This window comes from Acinonyx jubatus, chromosome F2 (genome assembly GCF_027475565.1).
Source record: "Acinonyx jubatus isolate Ajub_Pintada_27869175 chromosome F2, VMU_Ajub_asm_v1.0, whole genome shotgun sequence".
Classification (NCBI taxonomy): Eukaryota; Metazoa; Chordata; class Mammalia; order Carnivora; family Felidae; genus Acinonyx; species Acinonyx jubatus.
In genome coordinates this window covers 62,562,245-62,586,187 of record NC_069394.1, presented here as the reverse complement: position 1 = coordinate 62,586,187, position 23,943 = coordinate 62,562,245, and the positions used below count along the sequence as shown (strand labels likewise).

Below are 23,943 nucleotides of genomic sequence, written 5' to 3'. Positions count from 1 at the left end.
GAATCCAAACTTTATTTTATTTTGAAGTTTATGTATTGATTTTGAGAGAGAAAGAGAGAGCACACATGCGAGTGCCAGCAGGGATGGGGCAGAGAGAGAGGAAGAGAGCGAGACAGAATCCCAAACGGTCTCTGAGCTGCCAGTACAGAACCCGACGCAGGGCTCGATCCATGAGACGACGACCTGAGCCGAAGAGTTAGACGCTCAACCGGCTGAAATCTCCCAGGTGCCCCCCAAACTTTATTTTCAACTTCACTTCCCACTTTTTAAGCAAAAATGTTTATGAGTAATTAAATATAGAAAAAAAATCAATTACTTCAGACTTTAATCTTAAACTCTGAATGGAGCACCGGTCAACAATAAACTCACTACAGTTAGAGAGAAGGAAAAACAAAAGGCTTTGATAATAATCTATAAACTATCAATTGACCCTGGAAAAATAAGAAGAAATACAAAAATTCCTACTCCAGTAGGTAAGGTCATATTTCTGAGGGACAGTGTAAGCAACTTCTGAAAATGTACCCATTTCTTCCACTTGTTTTTTTTTTCTTCTATACTCCCAACTCTCTCCCCCTACTCTCTCTCTCTCTCTCTCTCACTCACACACACACACACACACACACACACACGCAAACATAGACTGTGTGTCCTCTACGAAAGAACTTAAGCAAGAAGACCTATTCCTGTATTTCTGGGACTTTCTGTTGGCTTTCTGTTCCCTTATATAATCCACCCAAACTTCCTATCCATAATAAACCACATGAGCCAGGACATCAGTAAGTGGACCCATGAAGGTCACAGGCCCACTCCAAGAACCACAAAAGCTCTGGGGTTCATACACCAGAATTTGCTGGCTGGAGAGCCGATCAGAGATGTTTAAGTCTAGAATAGGACAAAAAAAGCATAACGCATAGCCCATGAGCATATGTGTTTAGGGCTACCTCCCTGTGCTTCTCAGCAATTAAATTTGATTATAGCCAACAGCTGCCATCATAATTATCAAAGCCCATAGCAAGAGCATCTCATCAGGAAGCTATTTATAACCTGGAAGCTTTTCTTCTTTCTCCCCATGGTCACTCTTCACTTCATAGGGCAGATAACAGACACTCCAGACCCGAGGAAGCACAAAGTCCACGTATCTTTGTGGAGGGTAGGAAGATGGGGTGGATACCTCCAGAAAAGGTGCTGGCCCGTCAAGAACACCAGTGATGTGGTGGAACCCACGTGTCTCATTCCACCTGCCTCAGGGACAGCTTAACACACAAAGACCCGAACAAGGGCAGTCAATGCAGACACATGGAACACAGCTTGTGAGACAGGAAACCTGCTCAGAAAAGCCACACGATATTCGTACATGGTCAGCAATGATGAAAGCTAACACTACTCTCTTCCTGAACAGGATCAATTTTTTAAAAACTAATGACAGCCCACTTTTTTTTCTTTTTTTTTTTTTGAATGTTTAACCATGTGCTGGGCCAGGTCCTGTTTTAAGTGCATCACACACATTAATTCACAACTAGCCCACAATGACCTGTGTTAACAGAGGTGGCTTGAGGCACATGAAGGCCATAGAACCTGCCCAGGTTCACCACCGGCCCTGGCAGAGGTGGGATTCGAAGCCTGCTCTTAGCAGCACTCTCTCTCTCTTTTTAATTTTTTTAAATGTTTATTTATGGGGTTTTTTAATGTTTACTTTTGAAAGAGAGAGACAGAGCATGAGCATGAGCATGAGCAAAGGAGGGACACAGAGAGAGGGAGACACAGAATCCAAAGCAGGCTCCAGGCTCTGAGCTGTCAGCACAGAGCCTGATGCAGGGCTCGAACTCATGAACCGTGAGATCATGACCTGAGCTAAAGTTAGACGCTTAACTGACTGAGCCATCCAGGCACTCCTTTTTAAAAAAACTTTTTTAATGTTTATTTATTTTTGAGTGAGACAGAGACAGAGACAGAGCATGGTGGGGGGGTGGGGGGAGCGGAAGAGTGGGAGGGGCCACTCACTTAACCATAGGATTCAACTGCCTCCAATATGCTAGCCTAATGGATCCAGATCACAGCAAGTCCAGAAGAAATCAGAGAGTATAGAGATTCTGTATCAGACATACATCTCTATGTGTTTCTAATCAAAGAGTATTTGAGAGTCTCTAATTCCACCCCACCAACTTACAAATCTGAAAACTGAAAACCCTGAGATGTTGAGGGACTTGCCAGAGGTTACACACTCACAGATCATCTTAAGCCATCCTGAACACATGGTGCTAAATGCATAGTCAAACTAGATTGTAAGCTCCTGGGGGATCAGGACCCACTTCTTAGGCTTAGTCTTAGAAACACAGTACACAGTATATAGCCACTCCCCTCTCCCACTGTTCCAGTCCCTAATCAAGCCTGCAAAAATCACCACAGATTAGAAGTCTTTTGGTGTGATCACACTAGACCATTTTACAGAAAAGGAAACTGAGGTCCTGAAAGGTTACATGATTTGGTCAAAGTCATGTCAGTAATGACAGCGGAGTTTGTGTCAAATTACAAATTTGCCATCCGCGTATGATTTACCATCTCTACAAAACAGGATGACCAAGAAGGTTCAAGTCTTAAATTAGTCATTTCCAAAGTGGTATGAGAGGTCACATAAGTGAATAAATAAGTGTCCCATGAGAAGCCACGTGAGGGTCTCTCCCTGACAACAATAACTCTGGAAACTAAAAGGAAAGAAAGTGTGATTAAAGGAGAACAAAACACACCCCAAAAAAACTGAATCCAGAGATTAGAAGGCGCACTACCCATCACTCTTCCTTTCTTGCATTAGCCACCACTGCCTTCCATCGATCCTAAATAAGAAATTAAAACTGGGGCACCTGGGTGGCTCAGTTGGTTAAGCCGCCAACTTCAGCTCAGGTCATGATCTCACGGTCCATGAGTTCGGGCCCCGCATCAAGCTCTATGGTGACAGCTCTGAGCCTGGAGCCTGCTTCCGATTCTGTCTCTCTCTCTCTCTCTCTCTCAAAAATAAATAAGCATTTAAAAACCCATTAAAACTAATTTCTTTGAGAGTTTCACAAGAATGACATAACTAGAGATATTGTTAAGACCAGCAAAACCAAAATTTAAACATAACTATTCTAAGATTTAGATTTGTATTTGTATTTGTATTTAGATTTGTATTTGTATTTGTATTTAGTTTTGTTTAAGTCTTTCCCATGGAAACTTTTTCAGATTTATCTCAGGAAAATTTTTGCATCTTGTTAAAAGTTGCTGCTGTCCTTCACCAAAAAGGAAAGGCGTCCAACTTTGGCTCAGGTCATGATCTCACAGTTCGTGGGTTCAAGCCCTGCATCGGGCTCTGTGCTGACAGCTTAGAGCCTGGAGCCTGCTTCGGATTCTGTGTCTCCCTCTTTCTGTCCCTCCCCTGCTTGTGCTCTCTCTCTCAAGAATAAATAAACGTTAAAAGAAATAAAAATAAATGCTTATTTTTATTTTTGAGAGAAAGAGCACGAGCAGGGGAAGGGCAAAGAGAAAGAGGAATAGAGGATCCGAAGCGGGCTCTGCGCTGACAGCAGTGAGCCAGGTGCAGGGCTTGAGCTCACAAACTGTGAGATCATGACCTGAGCTGGAATCAAGAGTCAGATGCTTAACCAACTGAGCCACCCAGGTGCACCCCCACTTTTATTTTTAATGCTTATTTATTTACTTTGGAGAAAGAGAGAGAGTGCACATACATGCACACACGCAAGTTGGGGACGGCAGAGAGAAAGGGAGAGAGAGAATCCCAAGCAGACTCCACACTGTCAGCACAGAACCCAGTGCAGGGCTCAAATTCACAAACTGTGAAATCATGACCAGAGCTGAAACCAAGAGTCAGATGCTCAACCAACTGAGCCACCCAGGTGCCCCAATTTCTCCCCTTTTCTTACAAAAAAAAGAAAAACAAACTTTAAAACTTCTATTTTCCTCCTAGGAATTCGAGACCAAATAAATAAATAAATAAATAAGAGAACACCTGAAAAAACCAAAACCCATTATTATTACTATTATTATTATTATTAAAGTATTACAGCTGAGAATTCCCACATGCTAGACAGTCAGGAATGGCACAATTCAGTTTCAAACATTTGCCAATTATATAATTTCCTCCTGCTGAAAATATTAATTACCTAAATATGCTCTCTTCTGAGCAAGAGTAATCTGCACCTGCCTTTTCAGGTTATATTAGGTAACAGAGACTAGCATTTTTGCAGGGTGGCAGTTTCACAAGCAATCATAACTCCCAGGAAGGGAAGTAGGCTCTGAATTTGCCACCAGGTAACACACAGCTGCCTGATAAGGAACAACAGGAATGCCTGATTCTGGCTCAGAATTAGGAGCATGTGGCTCTTGGTCTCAGGGTCATGAGTTTGAGTCCCACGTTAGGTGTAGAGTTTACTTTAAAAAAAAATTTTTTGGGGGCGCCTGGGTGGCGCAGTCAGTTAAGCGTCCGACTTCAGCCAGGTCACGATCTCGCGGTCCGTGAGTTCGAGCCCCGCGTCGGGCTCTGGGCTGATGGCTCAGAGCCTGGAGCCTGTTTCCGATTCTGTGTCTCCCTCTCTCTCTGCCCCTCCCCTGTTCATGCTCTGTCTCTCTCTGTCCCAAAAATAAATAAAAAACGTTGAAAAAAAAATTTTTTTTTAATTTTTTAAAGGAATATTTGACTTCCCAAGGACAGCTGTCACATGGTGATTGTCAAGGCACCAGAGGTTGGAGGAAGGGCCCAAGACTAGCTTCTAATGGCTTAAGGGAAAACAGAACAGAGTATAACTTCTCTCAAGATCTGAGTACAAAGTTCCAGAACAAGACTATATCAAGCCACACAGAGAAGGCACAGAACTGGATAACTTAAGAGGTGATAAGAATCTAAGAAACCACTAGCCTTACCTCCTCATCTCCTTTATAGGTAAGAAAGACTAAGAAAATCAGCCAAGGGGTGTCTGGGTGTTCAGTCGGTTGAGTGTCTGGCTCTTGGTTTCAGATCAGGTGACGATCTCACATTTTCATGAGTTCGAGCCTGGCATCGGGCTCTGTGCAGGTAGAGCAGAGCCTGCCTGAGATTCTCTCTCTCCCTCTCCCTCTGCTCCACCCCCACTCATGTTGTCTCTGTCTCTCTCAAAATAAATAAACACAACTTTAAAAAATTAAAAAAAAAAAAAAAGAAATAAAACTCAGCCAAAACCACACCAGAAATTTATAAACTTTTCCCTCCCATCCTCTTTCCATAATGCTGATGCTTAGAGTTCAGACTCTGGATGATGACCTTGGGTGCTGGCTTTGCCACTTTTGACATGGCCTTGAGTGTATTAGTCAATCTCAATTTCCTCAACTATAATATGTATGGCATATTATCTCCTATATTCCAATAATAACATAAGATAGTATAAATACTATGATATTTACTGAGCAAGATGTAGCAATGAGTAATGCACAATGAATTTGCATTTCCTATCCCTTGCTTGCTAGAAACCCTTTCTATTTACAAAGACATGTTTTACCTGGATCTCCTCCATCCAAATGTTCAATGCTTTCTGATTCTATGACCTAGAGATTTCCACTTATAGTTCCAAGACATAAAAAAAAAATACAAGATATAGAGTAATTTGGATGCGTAAGGTTTTTTTTTTTAAGTTTATTTATTTAGGGGCACCTGTGTGTATGTGTGTGTGTGTGTGTGTGTGTGTGTGTGTGTGTGTGTATATATATATATATATATATATATATACACATATATATGTATATATATATATAATAGTTGTACAATTTATATATACACATTTTATACCTACATATATATGTAATATAAAATATACATATAATATAAAAATAGAAAATAGAAAAAGAGCTGTCAATTTTTGACAAGGGAACCAAAACTACACAATAGGGAAAGGAGACCCTGTTCAACAAATAGTATTGAATGTCCACATTCAAAAGAAGGAAGGTAGACCCTGACTTTACACTATATGTAAAAATTAACCCAAATTAAAGACCTACACATAAGATATAAAACTATTAAAAACACCTAAAAGAAAACATAGGGAGAAAGGTTTGGAACATTGGATTTGACAATGATTTCTTGGATATGACCTCAAGAGCATAGGCAATAAAATCAAAAATAGACTAATGAAACTATACCAAACATTAAAACTTCTACATATGAAAGGAAACAATCAACAGGGTGAAAAGCCAACCCACAGAAGGGGACAAAATAATTGTAAATCATATATCTGATAAGGGGTTTATATCCAGAATATAGAAGAAAATTCTAGAAGTCAATGACGACAAAAAATAATCCAATTAAAAAATGGCAAACAATTTAGACATTTCTCCAAAGAAAGTATGTAAATGGCCAATATGCATATAAGAAGATGTTTGGTGTCCCTAACTATCAAGGAAATGCAAATTAAAACTACAATAAGATATCAACTCACACCCATCAAAATGACCACTAATCAAAAGAACAGAAAATAAGTGATTGTGAAAGTATATAGAGAAGTTGAAACCCTCATGCACTGTTGGTGGGAGTGTAAAATGGTGCAGTCATTATGGAAAATAGTATGGAGAACCCTCAAAAAATTAAAAATAGAGTTATCATGTGATTTAGCAATCCCATTTCTGGGTATGTTTCCAAAAGAATTGAAAGCAAAATCTATCTCAAAGAGATATATTCACAGCAGCACTATTTACAATAGTCAAGAAGTGGAAGCAATCCCAGTATCCATGAAAAGATGAATGGATAAAGAAAATACGGTATATGTATATAATGGAATATTACTCAGCCATGAAAAAGAATGGGATCTTGCCATTTGCAATATGAATGGACCTCAAAGACGTTTTGCTAAGCCAAACAAGCCAGTCACAAAAGAACAAATACTGCGTGATTCCACTCATATGAAGTACCTACAGTAGTCAATACAGTTTACACAGAAAGTAGAAAGGGGGCTGCCAAGAAGAAAGGGAGGGAGCATTAGTGTTTAATGGATATGGAATTTCAGTGTTACAAGATGAAAAAGATCTAGAGATCTACTGCACAACAGTGTGAATATCCTCAACACTACCAATCTATACTCTTAAATATTGTTGATGGTAAATTTAGTCTTAAGTATTTTTTGCCACAATAGAAAAGACGAAAAGTAGCTACCATGTAGAGTTGTTCTGAGAATAAAATAAGATGATAAAGCATTTAGCACAATGGCTGGTATATATTAAACTCTCAAAAATATCTGCTGTTGGGGTACCTGGGTGGCTCAGTTGGTTAAGCATCCAACTCTTGATTTCAGCTCAGGTCATGATCTCATGGTTCATGAGATTGACCCCCACATTGAGCCTGCTTGGGATTCTCTGTGTCCCTCTCTCTCTATCTCTACCCCACTCACACTCTCTCTGTCTCTCTCTCTCTCTCTCTCAAAACAAGTAAATAAACATTTAAAAAATATATTTGCTGTTAAAAATAATCCTTGTTAGATCCCACAATGAAACTGTATCCAAGGTTGTTGTTGTTGTTTTTGTTTTTTTTAGTTAATTTAGCATTCATTTATTTTTAAGAAAAAATTTAGGTCTTATAACCCCTCATTAAATCTATCCTACATCTTCTCTTGAGGTCCAATTATTTGGTGAGCTATGCTTTCAAAAGCTGATTAATCACTTTACAGTTCTCCAAAATTCCTTGTCTCAATGTTTTCTTTACTAAAGCCACAACCACTAAACCAAAGTCAGATATCAGAAGCAAATGGCATTCCACTACTTTAGTATACACACACACACACACACACACACACACACACACACACACACCATTCCCTTTTCAAGAGTTTCAGTATTCCCGACTCTAAAGATGGTCCAGAAAATCTCTATGATTAAAAACCTTTTAAGCTGGGAAGTGGAGTCACAATAAAAATCATGAAACCCTACATATTTTTATATCCACTGAAAATAATATACTATGGCATATTATCTCCTATATTCCAATAATAACATAAGATAGTATAAATACTATATTTACTGAGCAAGATGTAGCAATGAGTAATGCACAATGAATTTGCATTTCCTATCCCTTGCTTGCTAGAAACCCTTTCTATTTACAAAGACATGTTTTACCTGGATCTCCTCCATCCAAATGTTCAATGCTTTCTGATTCTATGACCTAGAGATTTCCACTTATAGTTCCAAGACACTAAAAAAATATAAGATATAGAGTAATTTGGATGCGTAAGGTTTTTTTTTTTAAGTTTATTTATTTAGGGGCACCTGGATGGCTTGGTCCAACTTCAGCTCAGGTCATGATCTCATGGTTTGTCAGTTCAAGCCCCATGTCAGGCTCTGTGCTAACAGCTGAGAGCCTGGAGCCTGCTTCACATTCTGCGTCTCCCTGTTTCTCTGCCCCTCCCCCGCTCGTGCTCTGTCTCTCTCTGTCTCTCAAAAATGAATAAACATTGATCTCACGGTCCGTGAGTTCGAGCCCTGCGTTGGGCTCTGTGCTGACAGCTCAGAGCCTGGAGCCTGTTTCAGAGTCTGTGTCTCCCTCTCTCTCTGCCCCTCTCCTGTTCATGCTCTGTCTCTCTCTGTCTCAAAAATAAATAAACGTTAAAAAACTTGTTTTAAAAATGAATAAACATTTAAAACAATTAAAGTTGATTTATTTTGAGAGAGAGAGAGAAAGAGAGGAAAAGCAGAGAGAGGGAGAGAGAGAATCCCAAGGACTGTTAGAACAGAGCCCGATGTGGGGCTCGAACTCACGAACCGTGAGATCGTGACCTGAGCTGAAATTAAGAGCCAGATGCTTAACTGACTGAGCCATCTGGGCATTTCTGGATGCTTAAGATTAAACAAAGTTTAGAGCATCACCATTGACAAATCTCTGGGGATGGGGGGGAGGGCGTCCTGTGCACTGTAGGATGCTTAGCAGCAACACTAGCCAAAATACCACTAAAATACCCATCCAAGCTGTGACAATTAAAAAAAGATTCCAGACATTACCCAGTTGGGTGGTTGGGGGGAGGGAAGCAATCACCCTGCTTGAGAACCACTGTTTCAGAATGACCTATAACCTACAAATTTTCCATAAAGGAACTGAGATTCAGAACATGGCACCCCTGAGTACTGTGAATGGTTTTGGAGGAGGAGGACCAGGCAGCTATGAAACCCCCATCCCTTTTTCTCTAGAACAGGGAGATGGAAAACACAAGGTGAAAGCACTACTTCTTTCGGGAGCACCCAGCACAGCACAATATGTGGACATGGACCCACATTCTCCAATTTCAAATATTCCAGTCTCTTTCTCCAAAAAGACACAACAGAACAATCCAAATGCCCATGTATGTCTCTTCACCTTTTCTCACCGAAGACTTCCTCCCTAAAATGCTTACTGTAAAATCCATTTTTTACTCCATTTTTCTTGTACAAAATCCCTATTCCTTTTTTTTTCTTAATTACACCCATAAGAAATGACTTGAAACTCACACACACTTGAAAAAAATTCTCATAGCTGAAGTATAGACACCCGAACCAACACATGTTAGAATGTTGCATGGGCTAGGAAAAAAGAATTCTACCATCCAAGGACTTGAAATTCCCAGAATTTCCATTTTTGTAGTAGATTTTTTAAAATACAGATTGGTTTATAATCTATAGATCAATTCAGACTCAAAACAAATTGGCTGTATGACTTGGGGAAACCCTTTAATTTTTTTACCTCAATAACCATTTTCAAGCACACAGTTCAATACTGTGAAGTATATTGTTGTGCAATAGGTCTTCAGAAATTTTTATCAAGCAAAACTGAAAGTCTATACCCATTAAACACCAACTCCCCGGTCCCCCTTCCCCCCACACCCTGACAACCACAATTCTACTTTCTGTTTCTATGAATTTGACTATTTTAGATACCTTGTATAAGTGCAATCAAACAGTACTGTCTGTTTCTGACTGTCACATTTCACTTAGCACAATGTCTTCAAGATTCATCCATGTTGGGGCACCTGAGTGGCTCAGTCAGTTAAGTGTCTGACTTGGGCTCAGGTCACAATTTCACAGTTCATGAGTTAGAGCCACACATGGGGCTCTCTGGTGTCAGCACAGGGCCTGCTTAGGATCCTCTGTCTCCCTCTCTCTCTGCCCTTCCCCCATTCTCTCTCTCTCTCTCTCTCTCTCTCTCAAAAGAAAGAAACATTAAAAGAGATTCATGGGAATGCAAGCTGGTGCAGCCACTCTGGAAAACAGTATGGAGGTTCCTCAAAAAACTAAAAATAGAACTACCCTACGACCCAGCAATTGCACTACTAGGCATTTATGCAAGGGATACAGGTGTGCTGTTTCCAAGGGACACATGCACCCCCATGTTTATAGCAGCACTACCAACAATAGCCACAGTATGGGAAGAGCCCAAATGTCCATTGATGAATGAATGGATAAAGAAGATGTGGTATATATATATACAATGGAGTATTACTCGGCAATCAAAAAGAATGAAATCTTGCCATTTGCAACTACGTGGATGGAACTGGAGGGTATTGTGCTATGTGAAATTAGTCAGAGAAAGACAAACATCATATGACTTCACTCATAGGACGGCTTTAAGAGGCAAAACAGATGAACATAAGGGAAGGGAAACAAAAATAATATAAAAACGGGGAGGGGGACAAAGCATAAGAGACTCATTAATATGGAGAACAAACTGAGGATTACGGGAGGGGGTGTGGGAGGGGGGATGGGCTAAATGGGTAAGGGGCACCAAGGAATCTACTCCTGAAATCATTGTTTCACTATATGCTAACTAATTTGGATGTAAATTTTAAAAAATAAAAAATTAAATTAAAAAAAAAAGAGATTCATCCATGTTGTAGATGAATGTATCAGGATTTCCCTTCCTTTTAAAGCCAAATAATATCCCATTATATGCATATACATTTTGTTTATCCATTCATATGTTGATGGACACTTGGATTGCTTCCTCTTCTTGGCTATTATGAGTGATGCTGCTATCAACATGAGTGTTCAGATATGTCTTTAGACCCTGCTTTTAACTCTTTTGGATATATATACCTGGACGTTGGACTGCTGGGTCATGTGGGTCACGTGCATTCTCTCTCAGAATAAGTAAATAAACCTTAAAAAAAGAAATAAACGAGATGATCTCCGGAACACATACTGACTTGACAATTACTATGGGAGAGAACTCAGTCAGCCAGTCCAGTCATGCCCTTTTCTGTCTGATCACCCTTTGCAAAGGAAAAACTTCTGATCTTCATTCTTCAAAACCATTTCCAATATACCCAGATGTCACATTTATCTATTATCAAACTCCCAATTCACTATTAAATTTTCTAGATTGTTTAGAAAGAAAAAAGCAGAGCCAAGTACATGGCTCTGTATGCTTTTCCCCAACCAAGGGACCTCATAAGGCGAGCACACAAACGCACCTCTGACAGAGTTCCACCAACCGAGAGAAACCCGTCAGCGCGGAGCCTTCAGGGTGAAGAATGAGATAAACAAAGTGATGCTTCCTTTGGTGAATGTCAAGATGAACAACATTTGTTTAAGGTCACTTTCTCTTACTGAACTCAGCAGTGAACATGTCACACAACTGTGGAATTCAAAACAGGAGCCACAGCTTATGAAATATCCAAAACTGACATCTTGCTTTCACAAATGAGTAAGAGATGGGAGGGTTCTTGACGACACGGAACTTCAGTACAGGGCTCCACCCCCAAGCCCAGACAGCAACTTCCCTCGGGGGACGTGGGGGAAGCGAACCAAAGAGCTGTGGACCCCTACTGCTCCAAATACGGTCCTCAGACCAGCAGCACTCACCTCACCTGCGAATCTGTTAGAAATGCAGAATCCCAGGCCTCACCGCGGACTTACAGAAGCAGAATCTGCATTTTTTAAAAGACACCCTGGCGATTCACACGTTTTTAAAGTTTCAGAAGGGCTGTTTCAGACTGCGTACATAACAGAATTCATAGCACTGGGAGGGGAGAGATGGAATAAATCATGCTTGAAAAACGTAGCATAAATACTACTAAAAAGGCTGTTCTCTTTGCAGGTGAGCTGAATAAATCAAGGTGCACTCAACTGTCTTTTCCACAGCGAGGAAGCAAACCCTTTTACTTATCAGTTAGAATATGAAGTTTGTTTCTCAACATCTTAGACTGACTAGTTTGTCTTAGAGGCCACAAGTGACCAGCACGCAGCTGATATAAATTCAGTAATCGCTAAGGGTAGAGAAGACATACGTGTTCTGACACAGACTAACTGCCCCAGGTATATGTAAAACTCACTGACATCCCAACAAGACGCTGCCACAGACCACAGATGCCACGTCGTTCTCACTCTCTGCCCTGCATCTATCTGGGTTATTTCTCTAGGTCCTGGATCATCATTTCCTCAAATCCCTCAGCCGTCATTCTCCCTCATAGTTTTCAGTGCAGATTATTTTTTTTTATGTATTCATGATTTATACAGAGTCTACTTCCCAAAAGGATTTTATGAGGCTTTCAAAGATGAACACATTGTAAACAAGACAAGCAAAATTAAAGCAGAATAAAAAATGAGTTAGAATTAAAAGAGAATATATATTCCACATGATCTTTCCTTTGTTGGCTCCCCCCTTGCCCCAGCACCGTTCCTCCCTAGGAAAGCAGCAGCAGATTAATGTGATTGATGAATCTTAAAATAAACCAAGATGTTCAGCTCAACTCCTCCTTTTTGTCTCTTGGGAGTTAGCACGCAGGTAGGGAGTAAAAATTCTGCCCTGCTCCCTCTTGGCCTAACTCTTAGCTATGCTGTCCCCAGCCAGGGCCCCACCCCACATGGGGAGACCCAAGGCTGCTACAGTGTTAAGCTCCAGCATTGCCTGTGGCTGGATGAGTAAGTCTGTTTAATGGTGGCATAATTACAAAGTCCATTTGCACAAAGATATGAGCTACATTCTTCAATCTCATTTCTATCCCTTTAAAAAGGTGATAGTTTGGTCTTTGACTTATTTCTCAACTACCTCAGAAGTCAAGTGAGGGAAAGGGTGCTATTTATTGGATCCTTTCAAAATCCCATCCAAAAAGTCAGGAAAAACAATGCTATAAACTACTTAGAGTAGGTTATTAATACTGGCCAGTAAAAAAAAAAAAAAAAAAAAAAAAAAAAAAAAAAAAAAAATGTCCTAAATTTTCTGGCTACTGAGATAAAAAAGAAAAACATAGCCGGTGTGGAAGACTTCTACAACTAGAAGTCACTCCGTATTTGCTCCACCTTCATTTTACTTGCCTTCCTCTCCCATACAGACTGGGAACCTAAAACTTTGCCTTCCCCAAAATCATGTTAGCTGGAAGAGGCCAGGAGACTCCAACTGGCCATGAAGACATCCTTAAGAGTAAACAGGTGCTTCCTCCTCCACCTTCTCCTTGTGAGGAACAGGCATGCAGTGCCTCAGGTGTAACACCCATTGCTAGGAGCCGGGCAAGAAGAGAGGAAGCTGGGTTGTTGCTCAAGATAAATAAACCCCTAACTTGCCAAAGCCACATATACACTTTGGTTATAGTTTTGGGAACACTGAACTGAAACATCTGTCTTTGTACATTTCATTGTTTTTATTACTATAAATAAAATATTTTACATTGAGACACAAATTGTTCTCTTTTTTTAATGTTTTATTTATTTTGAGAGAGAGAGAAAGAGAGCATGCAGGGGAGGGGCAGGGAGAGGGAGAGAGAGAGAGAGAGAGAGAGGGAGGGAGAGAGAATCCCAAGCAGGCCCGATGCAGGGCTTGATCTCACGAACCATGAGATCATGACCTGAGACGAAACCAAGAGTAGGATGCTTAACCAACTGAGCCACCCAGGGCGCCCCAGATACAGATTGTTGTATACAACGTTGCTAAAAACTAATGAAGATTTTTCTATACAATGTTTCTAAGAAGTACCTTCTCTTCTCCAATTATAAAAAAAAAAAAAAAAAGATGAAGGGTTCTCATACTTAGAAAGAGCACTTTATCTCAGAAAAAGAGCAAAAATATATATACACACACATATACATACACATATATATAATGTTTATATTACTATAAAACCTTGATGAAGTAGAACTCAACTGATTTCAATCTCACTGTACTTTTAAAAGACTGAGGAAATGTGAAAAAAGGAAAAAAAAGGAAGAAGCCACCAGCTATTTATTTTAAGATAATAATATTACTTCTGAGGGGCACCTGGGTCGCTCGACTGGTTAAGCGTCCCACTCTTGACTTTGGCTCAGGTCATGATCCTAGGGCCATGGGATCAAGCCCCATGTTGGGCTCTGTGTTGAGCATGTACCTGCTTGGGATTCTTTCTCTCTCAACTTCTGCTCCCTCCCCACCCTGCGTGGGTGCCCGAACATGCGCCTGCACTCTCTCTCTCCCTCTATCTCAAAATAATAAATAAATAAATAAATAAATAAATAAATAAATAAATAAATAAATAAATAAAATAATATTCCTTCTGAGTATGTCCTCGGACCAGCTCATGTTCACCAAATGTCCTGCCAGTCTATGTGGGCAAATGAAGAGCCACAATAGTAAAACCGGGACACCACAGAGCCCCCTCAAACTTCAGAAGAGCTTCTGTTACATTACACGAGGCACAAATATCCACTGCATAAATGTTCACACACTGAAGAAAGATGGTCATCAAAGGATGACATACAGAAAGCTCTGGTAATAAAACCTTGGGTTCGCAGAAAACTCCTTTACTCCCGAGTATAACGAGTATAACGTTGCTGAAATGCTGATCAAAGGTACATGTACAATGTTTCCAAGGAGTGATTTCCTATACAATGTTTTAATTGCCTACACACTGTTTCTTTCCTTTTTTCTAACTGTAAAAAGATCTGGTGAAGGGTTTTCATACTCAGAAAGCGTAAAATATCTCTCACTCCTCACTCTGCCCACTCTGTAGGATGAGTTTGAATTCCACTTTAGCAGAGCGGAGTGCTGCCTCTTACAGTTGGCAGAATGCTTGCACACATGTAATCCCATTTGGTCCTCAAAATATTACAGTGAGGGAAACAAATGTACTAATCCTCGTGCGGAAACAGAGGCTGGGAGACGTTAAGGGATTTGTCTGAAGTCTCACCACCAGTCACCGGTAGAGCCAGACTAAAATATAGACCTCCTGCCTCCTCATCTAGCACTTTCTAAGGCACTGTGCCAACCCCGCGCCTTCTCTGTGGTGTGAAGTCAAGGCTCACACACCAAGGACGTGAATGCTGCACCCACACCGCTTGGCCAACGGCCAACCCATGCCTATTATTACTTATCCTGAATATCCCCCAATGAGAGTTGTGGCTTTCGATTCTAGAAATTCATCCCCTTTTCCCTTTTCCTACCTGTTAGCCATTCTTTCTCATTTCACTGTTAGTTCACTAGTTTCTTGCCCCCAAAGGACCACATTTCCTCTCTCTTCGTGAGATACAATTTCAAATCATGGTCTAGTTACTAACCTCGCTTCTTAATAGCCACAAAGCTTTCTCTGCACCCCAGGTCAACACTAAACCTCTCTCCCTGCAGAAGGAGTTGGGGCACTTAGTGGGTATAAAGGCCGCCGTAGCTCATCTACGACCACAACTGTCCTATGGTTAAAACTGCCAGAATGCTAATATCAAACATCCACAAGATTAAGACATACATTTACGTTCCGTTTCAATGGTTTTAATGTTAATTCAGTATCTGTTCATGCCCGCAATTACAAACTTGCTACCTGCATTTATTTTTCCTTCTATGGTTGTAATGAGAAGTCAGAAAGATGGACAGAAAGACTAAGAAAGGAGTGGACAGTGAAAAAGGTAATATAGAACAGTTTTGCAAAAAATAACAAAGATATTGAAAGAGTTATTTATTAGAAACAATCCCACATCATACTAGGTTAACACCTCTCATGTCTAGGAATATAGTGGCCTCTCTTATTTGAATTGACACAGAGGTTACCTACAAAACCTGCTTTAAAAGGTTTAAGACGGGGCGCCTGGGGGGCTCAGTCAGTCGAGCGTCCGACTTCAGCTCAGGTCATGATCTCGCGGTCTGTGGGTTCGAGCCCCACGTCAGGCTCTGTGCTGACAGCTCAGAGCCTGGAGCCTGCTTCAGATTCTGTGTCTCCCTCTGTCTCTGCCCCTCCCCTGCTCAGGCTCTCTCTCTGTCAAAAATAAATAAACATTAAAAAAAATTTTTTTTAAAGATTTACGACGGCTCTTGTTCTGAGGAACTGTGGGCCAATTCAGCTTCCTTCTGCACCATGTTCAGGGCTCTTATGGACACGGCACATCCTTTGCTTTCTTTCAGTTGGCTCTCAGAGCCTCTTGCCAGAAAACACGCAGTGAGGAGGGAAGCCCAAGGGCTCTCTGGTCAGAGAGGGGTGGGTTTGAAGCCCTTAAGCAAGTCATTCAAACTCTCTGAGCTTCAGTGTCCCCATCCATGAAATAGGGAAAACAATCCCATCTCAGGAGGTCACTGAGAACATTAAGTAAAATAGTACATGTAAGATTCCTGGCACTCAAACCACTGTAGCTTTTGCTGAGATCCACTTAATACAACAGAATTCTCCAGAGTTTCCCAAAGAATGTGTCCTAAGGCCTTCATCAAGGTTTTTTCAAAAGAAGAGGAGGAGGAGGAAAGGGAGGAGGAAGTAGGGGGGGGAAGAGGAATAGAAGGAGGAATAAGCAAATACCATTTTTCCTCCCCTTGCACGGGTCACTTCACACCCCTATGTCAAATGGGCACTATTTCTTTATTACCCTGAAAGCTCTTCAGGGGCTGGGACTCTGTCTCATTTTTGGTTTTCCCCAAAGTAGCACTTTGGGAAAAACTTGCTGTTTTTCTTCTCAGTGTATAACCACGACCAGAAAAGTTAAATCGTAGGGCTCTTACTAGTGGATGTTCTCCCTTTGTGTAGGGCCCTGCCTGTGTTTTTGATGAAGCAAATTTGTGTGAACAGTATCCAAGAAGTGGGGTAGAAGGGAGTTCTAAGTAAACGGAGGCAACGATCGGCAAAAATAAGAATAACAATTGGGATATTTACAGAGTCAGGTTATCTTTCTAAAGATTACTTATTATTTTCCAAGGGAGAAGTACATGTTTACAATGGAAAGCCCTAGCAATCACCCACTCAACCAAGTGATTAAACGTAACATCACTAATGAATGGCCAGATCCATGTAACGTAAAACACACCGCATTGCCTTGAAGTAGTCTGACCAAGAGTGTTGTGTCTGAATCTATTTACATCTTTAGACTGAACTTCCAGCCTATGAGAAATATTCGGGATGGAAGACAAGGTAAGCAACCCCACAAGGAAATAATCTAGAACCCCACAAGGAAGATAAATCTAGAATGTAGAACATCCCACAAATCAACTAGCCTTGTCCCTTCAAAAAGTCTATATGATGAAAAAAGAAAAAAACGTTGAGGCACTGTTCTAGATTATAAAACCACTAACAAGGTTAGTGGACAAATGCAATGCATGAGAATCTTGATTGGCTTCTGGTTTGAAAAATACAGTTATCAAAGACATTGAGGGGGCAATTGAAAAAATTTTAATATGGACTGGATATTTGATGATATTAGGGAATGATTATGAACTCGGCAGGTTAAAGTTCCTGCACAGATGTCAAAAAAAGTCTTTATTTTTATAAGATACACACTGAAACTTAGTGATGTCTACAATTACTTTAAAAGGGCTTAGCTCCCCACCCCCACCCAGAAAATATATTACATAATACTTACACGTGCAGCTTGATAAAGCAAACCTGACACAATGAACAATTATTGAGTCTAGGTGGTGGAAATATTGGGGCCCACTGTACTGTTTCACCTGTTCTATATGTTTGAAAATTTGTCATAATAAATGTTAGAAGATAAGGAGACAAAGTAACAAGCAAGCTAGTCCTCTCTTCTCTGAATGAAAATCTCCTTCCTTTGCATTTAATAATACAAATAAATTATAAAACTCTTGTCCTAATGCATTTGAACCAGTTATTGGGGACCATACATTGCTCAGACACCCTCTACAACATATTCTGGGGATAGCAACTGTGTTGAGAAAAGATCATAGCCCTCTTAATGGGGTATCATTCTCACCGTCCTTTGAAACCTTGTTATTCCCACACCAAAGATCCGATCAACACATGGCTAATAAAATGGTAAATGTAGCTGGTATTTGCTTATCTACTGTTATTTTTTTTTAAAATAAAGTACAATTCTTTATCTTCCTTTAGTTGGACCCCAGTATAGAAACATAGAAAAACAGAGATCCCATGTAGCATGACTGCTATTCATCCTTTTCAAGGGTTTAAATCCATCCCTTAAAAGTTCAATTTTGAAGGGGCAGCTGGTAGAGGGAGGTGCTGACAACCACACAGATTTCTAGGAACTACATTCTCCTACCTGCTGCAGTGGCTGCCTGGCCTCATATGAGCACCCTCTATTTAACCCCAGCATCCCTGTCACAGGAGCTGATTCTTGCAGGTCAAATCACCAAATCCAAGAGCCACCTGTTCCCAAGTTCATGTACTTAAGGGTCTTGAACCAGCAACAAAAATAGCAACGTGCGATCTTGCTTCCGCATAGAGATAACTTAGTCATTTGGTATCACTCGAGTTTGTTTTTAGATAGTGATGCAGGTGATATACGTAAGGAATACAGGTACGGAGGCAGTAAAGCATCTTGTATGTAGTCTGGGTGCTCCATTAGCCCTGCTGTGGAGGACAAGAATGAAAAGCAGCAGGGGATGAAAGCAGTAAATAATCCAAAGCTTCACTCCACACCAGGTACTTCTATTCGTTCCTGACCTTTCTAGAAGAACAGCCATTAGCAAATAAACTTGATCAATTCGGGCTTTTCCAAAGGCAGACAGCAAGAGAAAGAAGCACAACCCCAAAGTTAAAAGTTTGCATTACTTGGGGAAAGAGTGTGAAGTGTGAGTCTGACGATTAGCTCAAGGACTTCTCTATTTGATTCTCTTCCAAACTAAAACACATCACACTAAGGCTAACACACAAAAATATAAAATACACTGAAGCTTAATGCTGAAAATATACACATAATATATACAATGACATTATAGATACAGTATATATATATATTTATATGTATAGTGAGGTATATATGATGAGATTCTATACATATATATATTTTGTGTCGTGTGTATGTGTGTGTGTGTGTGTGTGTGTGTGTGTGTGTGTATAAAATCTCCTGGGAAATGTGAAAAAGGGTTTCCTTTTGATTGTTGAGTTCAAGTTTATCTGAGAGGACAGGAAAGTCTTACCTAGGTACAAGGATGCGTTTTCTTTCTTGACATTGTCATCCAAGTAGGTTGGTCCCAAGGTATAAATAGGTGTGGAACCCATTCCGATGAGAATCTGTGCGCAAATGAATAAAGCCACATAGACCCAGTGATTATTTCCTCCTGAGTCCTTCAGGCAGGCGGGAGGCTCCGAGGTGGCCGTGGAGTTGCCATTCTGACACAGGCCGTCGTTGGAGGCCGAGGCATTCAACTCTTGGATCTGATAGGGAGGCGAGATGAAGTGAGGTAAAGCAAAGAGGGCAGCCCCGATGGCAATGAAAAGTCCACCGACGGCCAGCCACAGGGGCCTCCGACCCCGGCCGCCAAAGTAGCTGACGAACACCACCACCACCAGGCTCCCAATGTCAAAGCAGCTGACCAGTAGCCCCGACTCAGAACTCTTCAGACTGTAGCGCCTTTCGATGGTGGTGATGACACTGCTCAAGTAGCCGGAGACCATCAACGCCTGGATGAAGGTCAGGAAACACATGCAAACCAGGAAGCAACGGGAATCAGTGAGGACCACATAGAGGCACCTTCTCCCCTGGAGCGTGGCCAGCGTGGAGGACACCGACACGGCTTTGCTGACTTCCACCCTGTGGTTACATTCCATGAGCCCTGCCATCTCTGCCGAAGTGGACGGAGCAGAGGGACTGGGGGCCAACCCGCTTGGGCCCTGTTTCGACTCCTGACGGCCCAAAGAATCTGTACAGCCAAAAGCTGCCTTTGCGCCTGTACTCGCAGGACTGAGGTCTGGCCGGCAGGAGGCGCTGTTCAGGACGGGTAAACTCTTGGACCTAAAGGTCTCTGGTTCGCACTTCTCTTGGACAGCTCCTACTGTGGCTTGCGCTTCCAGCTGCTCTCCCGCCTGGGGCTGCTGCCCAGTGCCTTCGTCCATGGCTCTTAGAATTCAGATTCGATCGCTGGTCGCACTCAGGGACTCCGGCGCTTTTCATCCACCGGCACCAGGGGCCGAAGTCTGGCCCTCTCAGTCGTGCCTACCAGGGACCGGGGCCGGGGGCGCAGAGCCGCGCAGCAGGGCATCCTCACCAGCAGGGAGGCACCCAGGGCATCCTGACCGCAGATGCGGCCCCGAGGCTCCGCAGCCGCGTGCCCCGGGGGGCAGGGGTCCGCGCGGTCCTGCGTTGAGCCCTGCTGGGGGTCCACCTCGGGGCGGTAGCTCGCGGTAGGAGCCTTGCACGTCCCGGGCGCATCCCCTCCGCCGCCGCCGCTCGGCCCGCCGCCTGGAGCGAGTACGCCCCGTGCCCAGCGTGGGGGCGCTTAGCGCTCTTGCCCGCACCGCATACCGCCCGGCTGGCTGGGCCGGAGGCGCCCGGTCCTCGCCGCCTCCGCTTGCGACACCCTCGGGCGCAAAGATGCCAACCTGCAAAGCAGAGAGAGGGCGGTCAGCGAAGGGCGGCTGCGGCTGGGGCTGGCGTCCCGCCGCCCCGGGGGCCAGCGCTGGGTGACGCGGAAGGTCCCAAATGGGACCGAGGCACGAGCGGGGACCGAAGCCCTGGAGGAGGAAGCGGCTGCAGGCTGCAGCCTCTAGTGCCCGAACAATAAGCAGCAGGCGGTCGGCAGAGACCCTCCCTCATTGTCTACCATGGACCTGCCCCCGCCCCGCCCCTTTTGCCTTAAACAGAGCATCTGCTTTTATATGTTAATAATTATCAACCTGGCAGCCGTGACTCAGAGGCAGTGTCTTTTATTCGGCTGAACTAATTGCAACCTTTTGGTACTCCTACTCCATTACTCAAAATAGAAAATGCCCAAAAGAACAAAGGAAAGTTTTTTGGGTGTGTGTGTGTGTGTGTGTGTGTGTGTGTGTTTCCTTACAAATAGTACATTCCCAGTACCGATTTTTTTTTTAAAAAAAAAAAGGGGGAAAGCTGCGTGTGTAGAAATGTGTGTACACACTTGTGCGCAGGCACGTGTGCGCGACTGGATGCGAATCCGTCTGCTCCATCAGGGACACGTATGCAAAGCCCAAAGCAGCCGCAAAAAGGTCAACGCTCTAGCCTCTTTACTCCCGACACTAAAAATAACCCCCCAGACCGAAAGAACTATTCAATTTCAAATACCAGGGGCATTTGAGGCTGCGGCCCACACTAAGTCCCAGCGCGCAGTGTCACGCGAAACCGAAAATCAGTTTGCTTTGCGGAGGGGTGGGGAAGCAACAGCCAAACAAAGAGATGCCGGCACGCTCGCTGTCACAGAGCTCGCTGGGAGCCCACCGAGCAGTCTTGGCGCCAGGAGGCCGCGGGAGAGGTATGCTGTTTACATCGAGCGCACCCTGCGCGCGTGGGCCCGGGGTGCGTGCGCGAACGCGCGCGCACACACACACCACACACACAGACACGCAGAGAGACCCCTCACGCCCACACACACACACACACACACACACACACACACACAGGCGTGGATATCGGAGCCCCTCGCGCGCTCCCGCATCCGGCTTGAATTCAGCGAGAGCCGAAAACAGGTGTGTCCCCGGGGTAAGCCCCCGCCCCCCATCTCGGGGACTCCCACTTCAGTGCTCCCGCCCGGGGTGATGTGCACCAGGTGGGAGAGGAGAGCCGGACTTCGCCGCGTTGGGTTTCATTTCGGGTTTGTGTGATGCTGCTGAGAGAAGAAAGGAGGACGGGTAAGGGAGAAAGGCGGGGAGACTGGGCGGCCAGGGGCGGCCGCTCCGGCGGCTCCCTCGGCTCCGCCGGGCCGGACGGGCTCCCAGATTCCCGGCCTCCCGGCCGCTCGCAGCCCGGGCTTCCCCGCCGCCTCCTCGCCCGGGCGCCGTCCCGGGGAACCCCACCGGCGGCCGCGCGCCGGCCCGGGGAATCCCAGCAAAATCCCTCGGCGCTCGGCGGCGGCCGAGCCCCTGCCCGCGCGGGCACCCACCCCGCAGCGCCGGCGCGGAGGGACGCACGCTCCCCAGCCGGGAGCTCTCGGGGCCGGCGTGGAATCCCTGGGACACCCCTGCGCGTGCACACACACACACACACACACACGCACGCACGCACACAGCCCGCGGAAGGACGGCTCGCCGCGCTGCCCGGGCGCACCAGCCGCCGCTACTCACTGGTGAGTGTCGGTCAGAATGTCTGGCTGAGAGCGGAGCGGCGGGAAGTGGGGGCTGTGGAGGCGCGGGAGTAGTGGGGAGACGCCTGGGGAGGCAGCTTCGGTCCAGCCGCGGAGAAATCAGTGAATGAGACTGTGAGTCGGGCCGAACTCTTACCCCCACCCCTCGCCTGTCACCCAAGCCTCCCTCTCCAGACACACGCGCACAGAGACGCGCCCGGAGCGGAGCAGCAGAGGGCGCAGGCGCGCGGGCGGCCGCCCAGCCCGGGCCCGGAGGCAGCGGGCCACCCGCCGCCCTTCACCCGCCCGGCCAGGACGGGAGGCGGAGGAGCGCTGAAGCCCTGAGGGGGCAGGTCTCCAAAAAAGTGAGCTGCTGAGCCAGGGAGCCCATTCTGAATAAAGAAATTATTTCTGTCCGTTTGCTCCGTGTCGTGGACACCCACAATGTCTAGGGACCAGAGTAGGTTGTGGGGACCAAAGATGAACAGGACAGGATCCCTGGACTGAGGAAACCTCTGTATTGTGGAAGAAATACCCCCTAAGTAGCCTAAAACAACGAGGCGAGCTCCTTACAGGATGCCACCGAAGAACCTAATATCCATTCACTTAACTCCGCCATCATTTCCAGGCAGAAGGAAAGGCGTGTGCAACAGCATGGGGCATGGTGCTACAAGCTAATAGGCAGAGGAGTTGCAGGGAGATCGCAGGGATGGGGCCGAGGAAGGACCGCAAGGGTTGCAGCGTGGAGAAGGTCAGCAAGGGCTTCACGGCTTGTGAGCTGTCTGCTGTGAAGGGCCAGTGATGCTCTGAGTCGCTCACCAGAAAGGTGTTCTGGCAGTGGTGGGTGAATCGAGGCCACGTTGAGGGCACTGAGACAAGTTAGGAAGCAATCTCTAGACAAAATGGGATGAGGTGGTGACAAGGACATGGAGAGGAGGAACTGATTAAACTATACAGTGAGAAGGTGGAAGTGGCCATACCTGGAAGTCAATGTAATCTGGAAGATGAGAAAACGGTCCAATGTAAGATGTCTCTCAAGTTTCATACGGGACTGACTGGGTAGATGACATCCAACCAAAACACAGGAGGAGACGCGTGCTCTTGAGGGAAAGATGGTTCTCCTTTCAGACGCATTGATTTCGCCAGGCAGGTATACATGTCCCATAAGCCATTTTGATATGTGATACACAGGGAGTTTGGACTGGAGACGTGAATTAACAGTCATCAGCCCAAAGGTAACAATCAGGTGAATAAGGAAGACCAGGCAGACTGCAGAGAGGAAGGCTAAGGACAGGGCCCTGTCTAAGACTACAGTCTAAGAGACGGAGAGGGAAAAAGCTGAGGAGGGAGATTAGAACCAATGGAGGTGGGTGAAGAATCAGAGAAGTCACAGAAGCCATAGCAGCAGAAAATTCTTAAGAAGGGAGTTATTAGATGCATGGAAACCTGAAGAGAAGTCAGATAGGTTAACTGAGAAGAGTCCATTCACTGTAGCAAGCAGGAGGACACTTACTTCAAGCTGAGCTTCAAGAGAGGGAGAT

At 44.2% G+C, this 23,943-nt stretch overlaps 1 protein-coding gene across 1 annotated transcript in view; it reads right to left on the bottom strand.

Annotated features, from left to right (window-relative positions):
* Positions 1–22,612, bottom strand: part of SLCO5A1 (solute carrier organic anion transporter family member 5A1) — a 149,661-nt gene extending 127,049 nt beyond the window's left edge. The window contains 2 exon segments of the mRNA XM_027064446.2: positions 19,307–20,708; positions 22,404–22,612. Coding sequence (XP_026920247.2) covers positions 19,307–20,222 — 916 coding nt within the window. The 5' untranslated portion in view covers positions 20,223–20,708; positions 22,404–22,612.
* Positions 22,613–23,943: the final 1,331 nt, after the last annotated feature.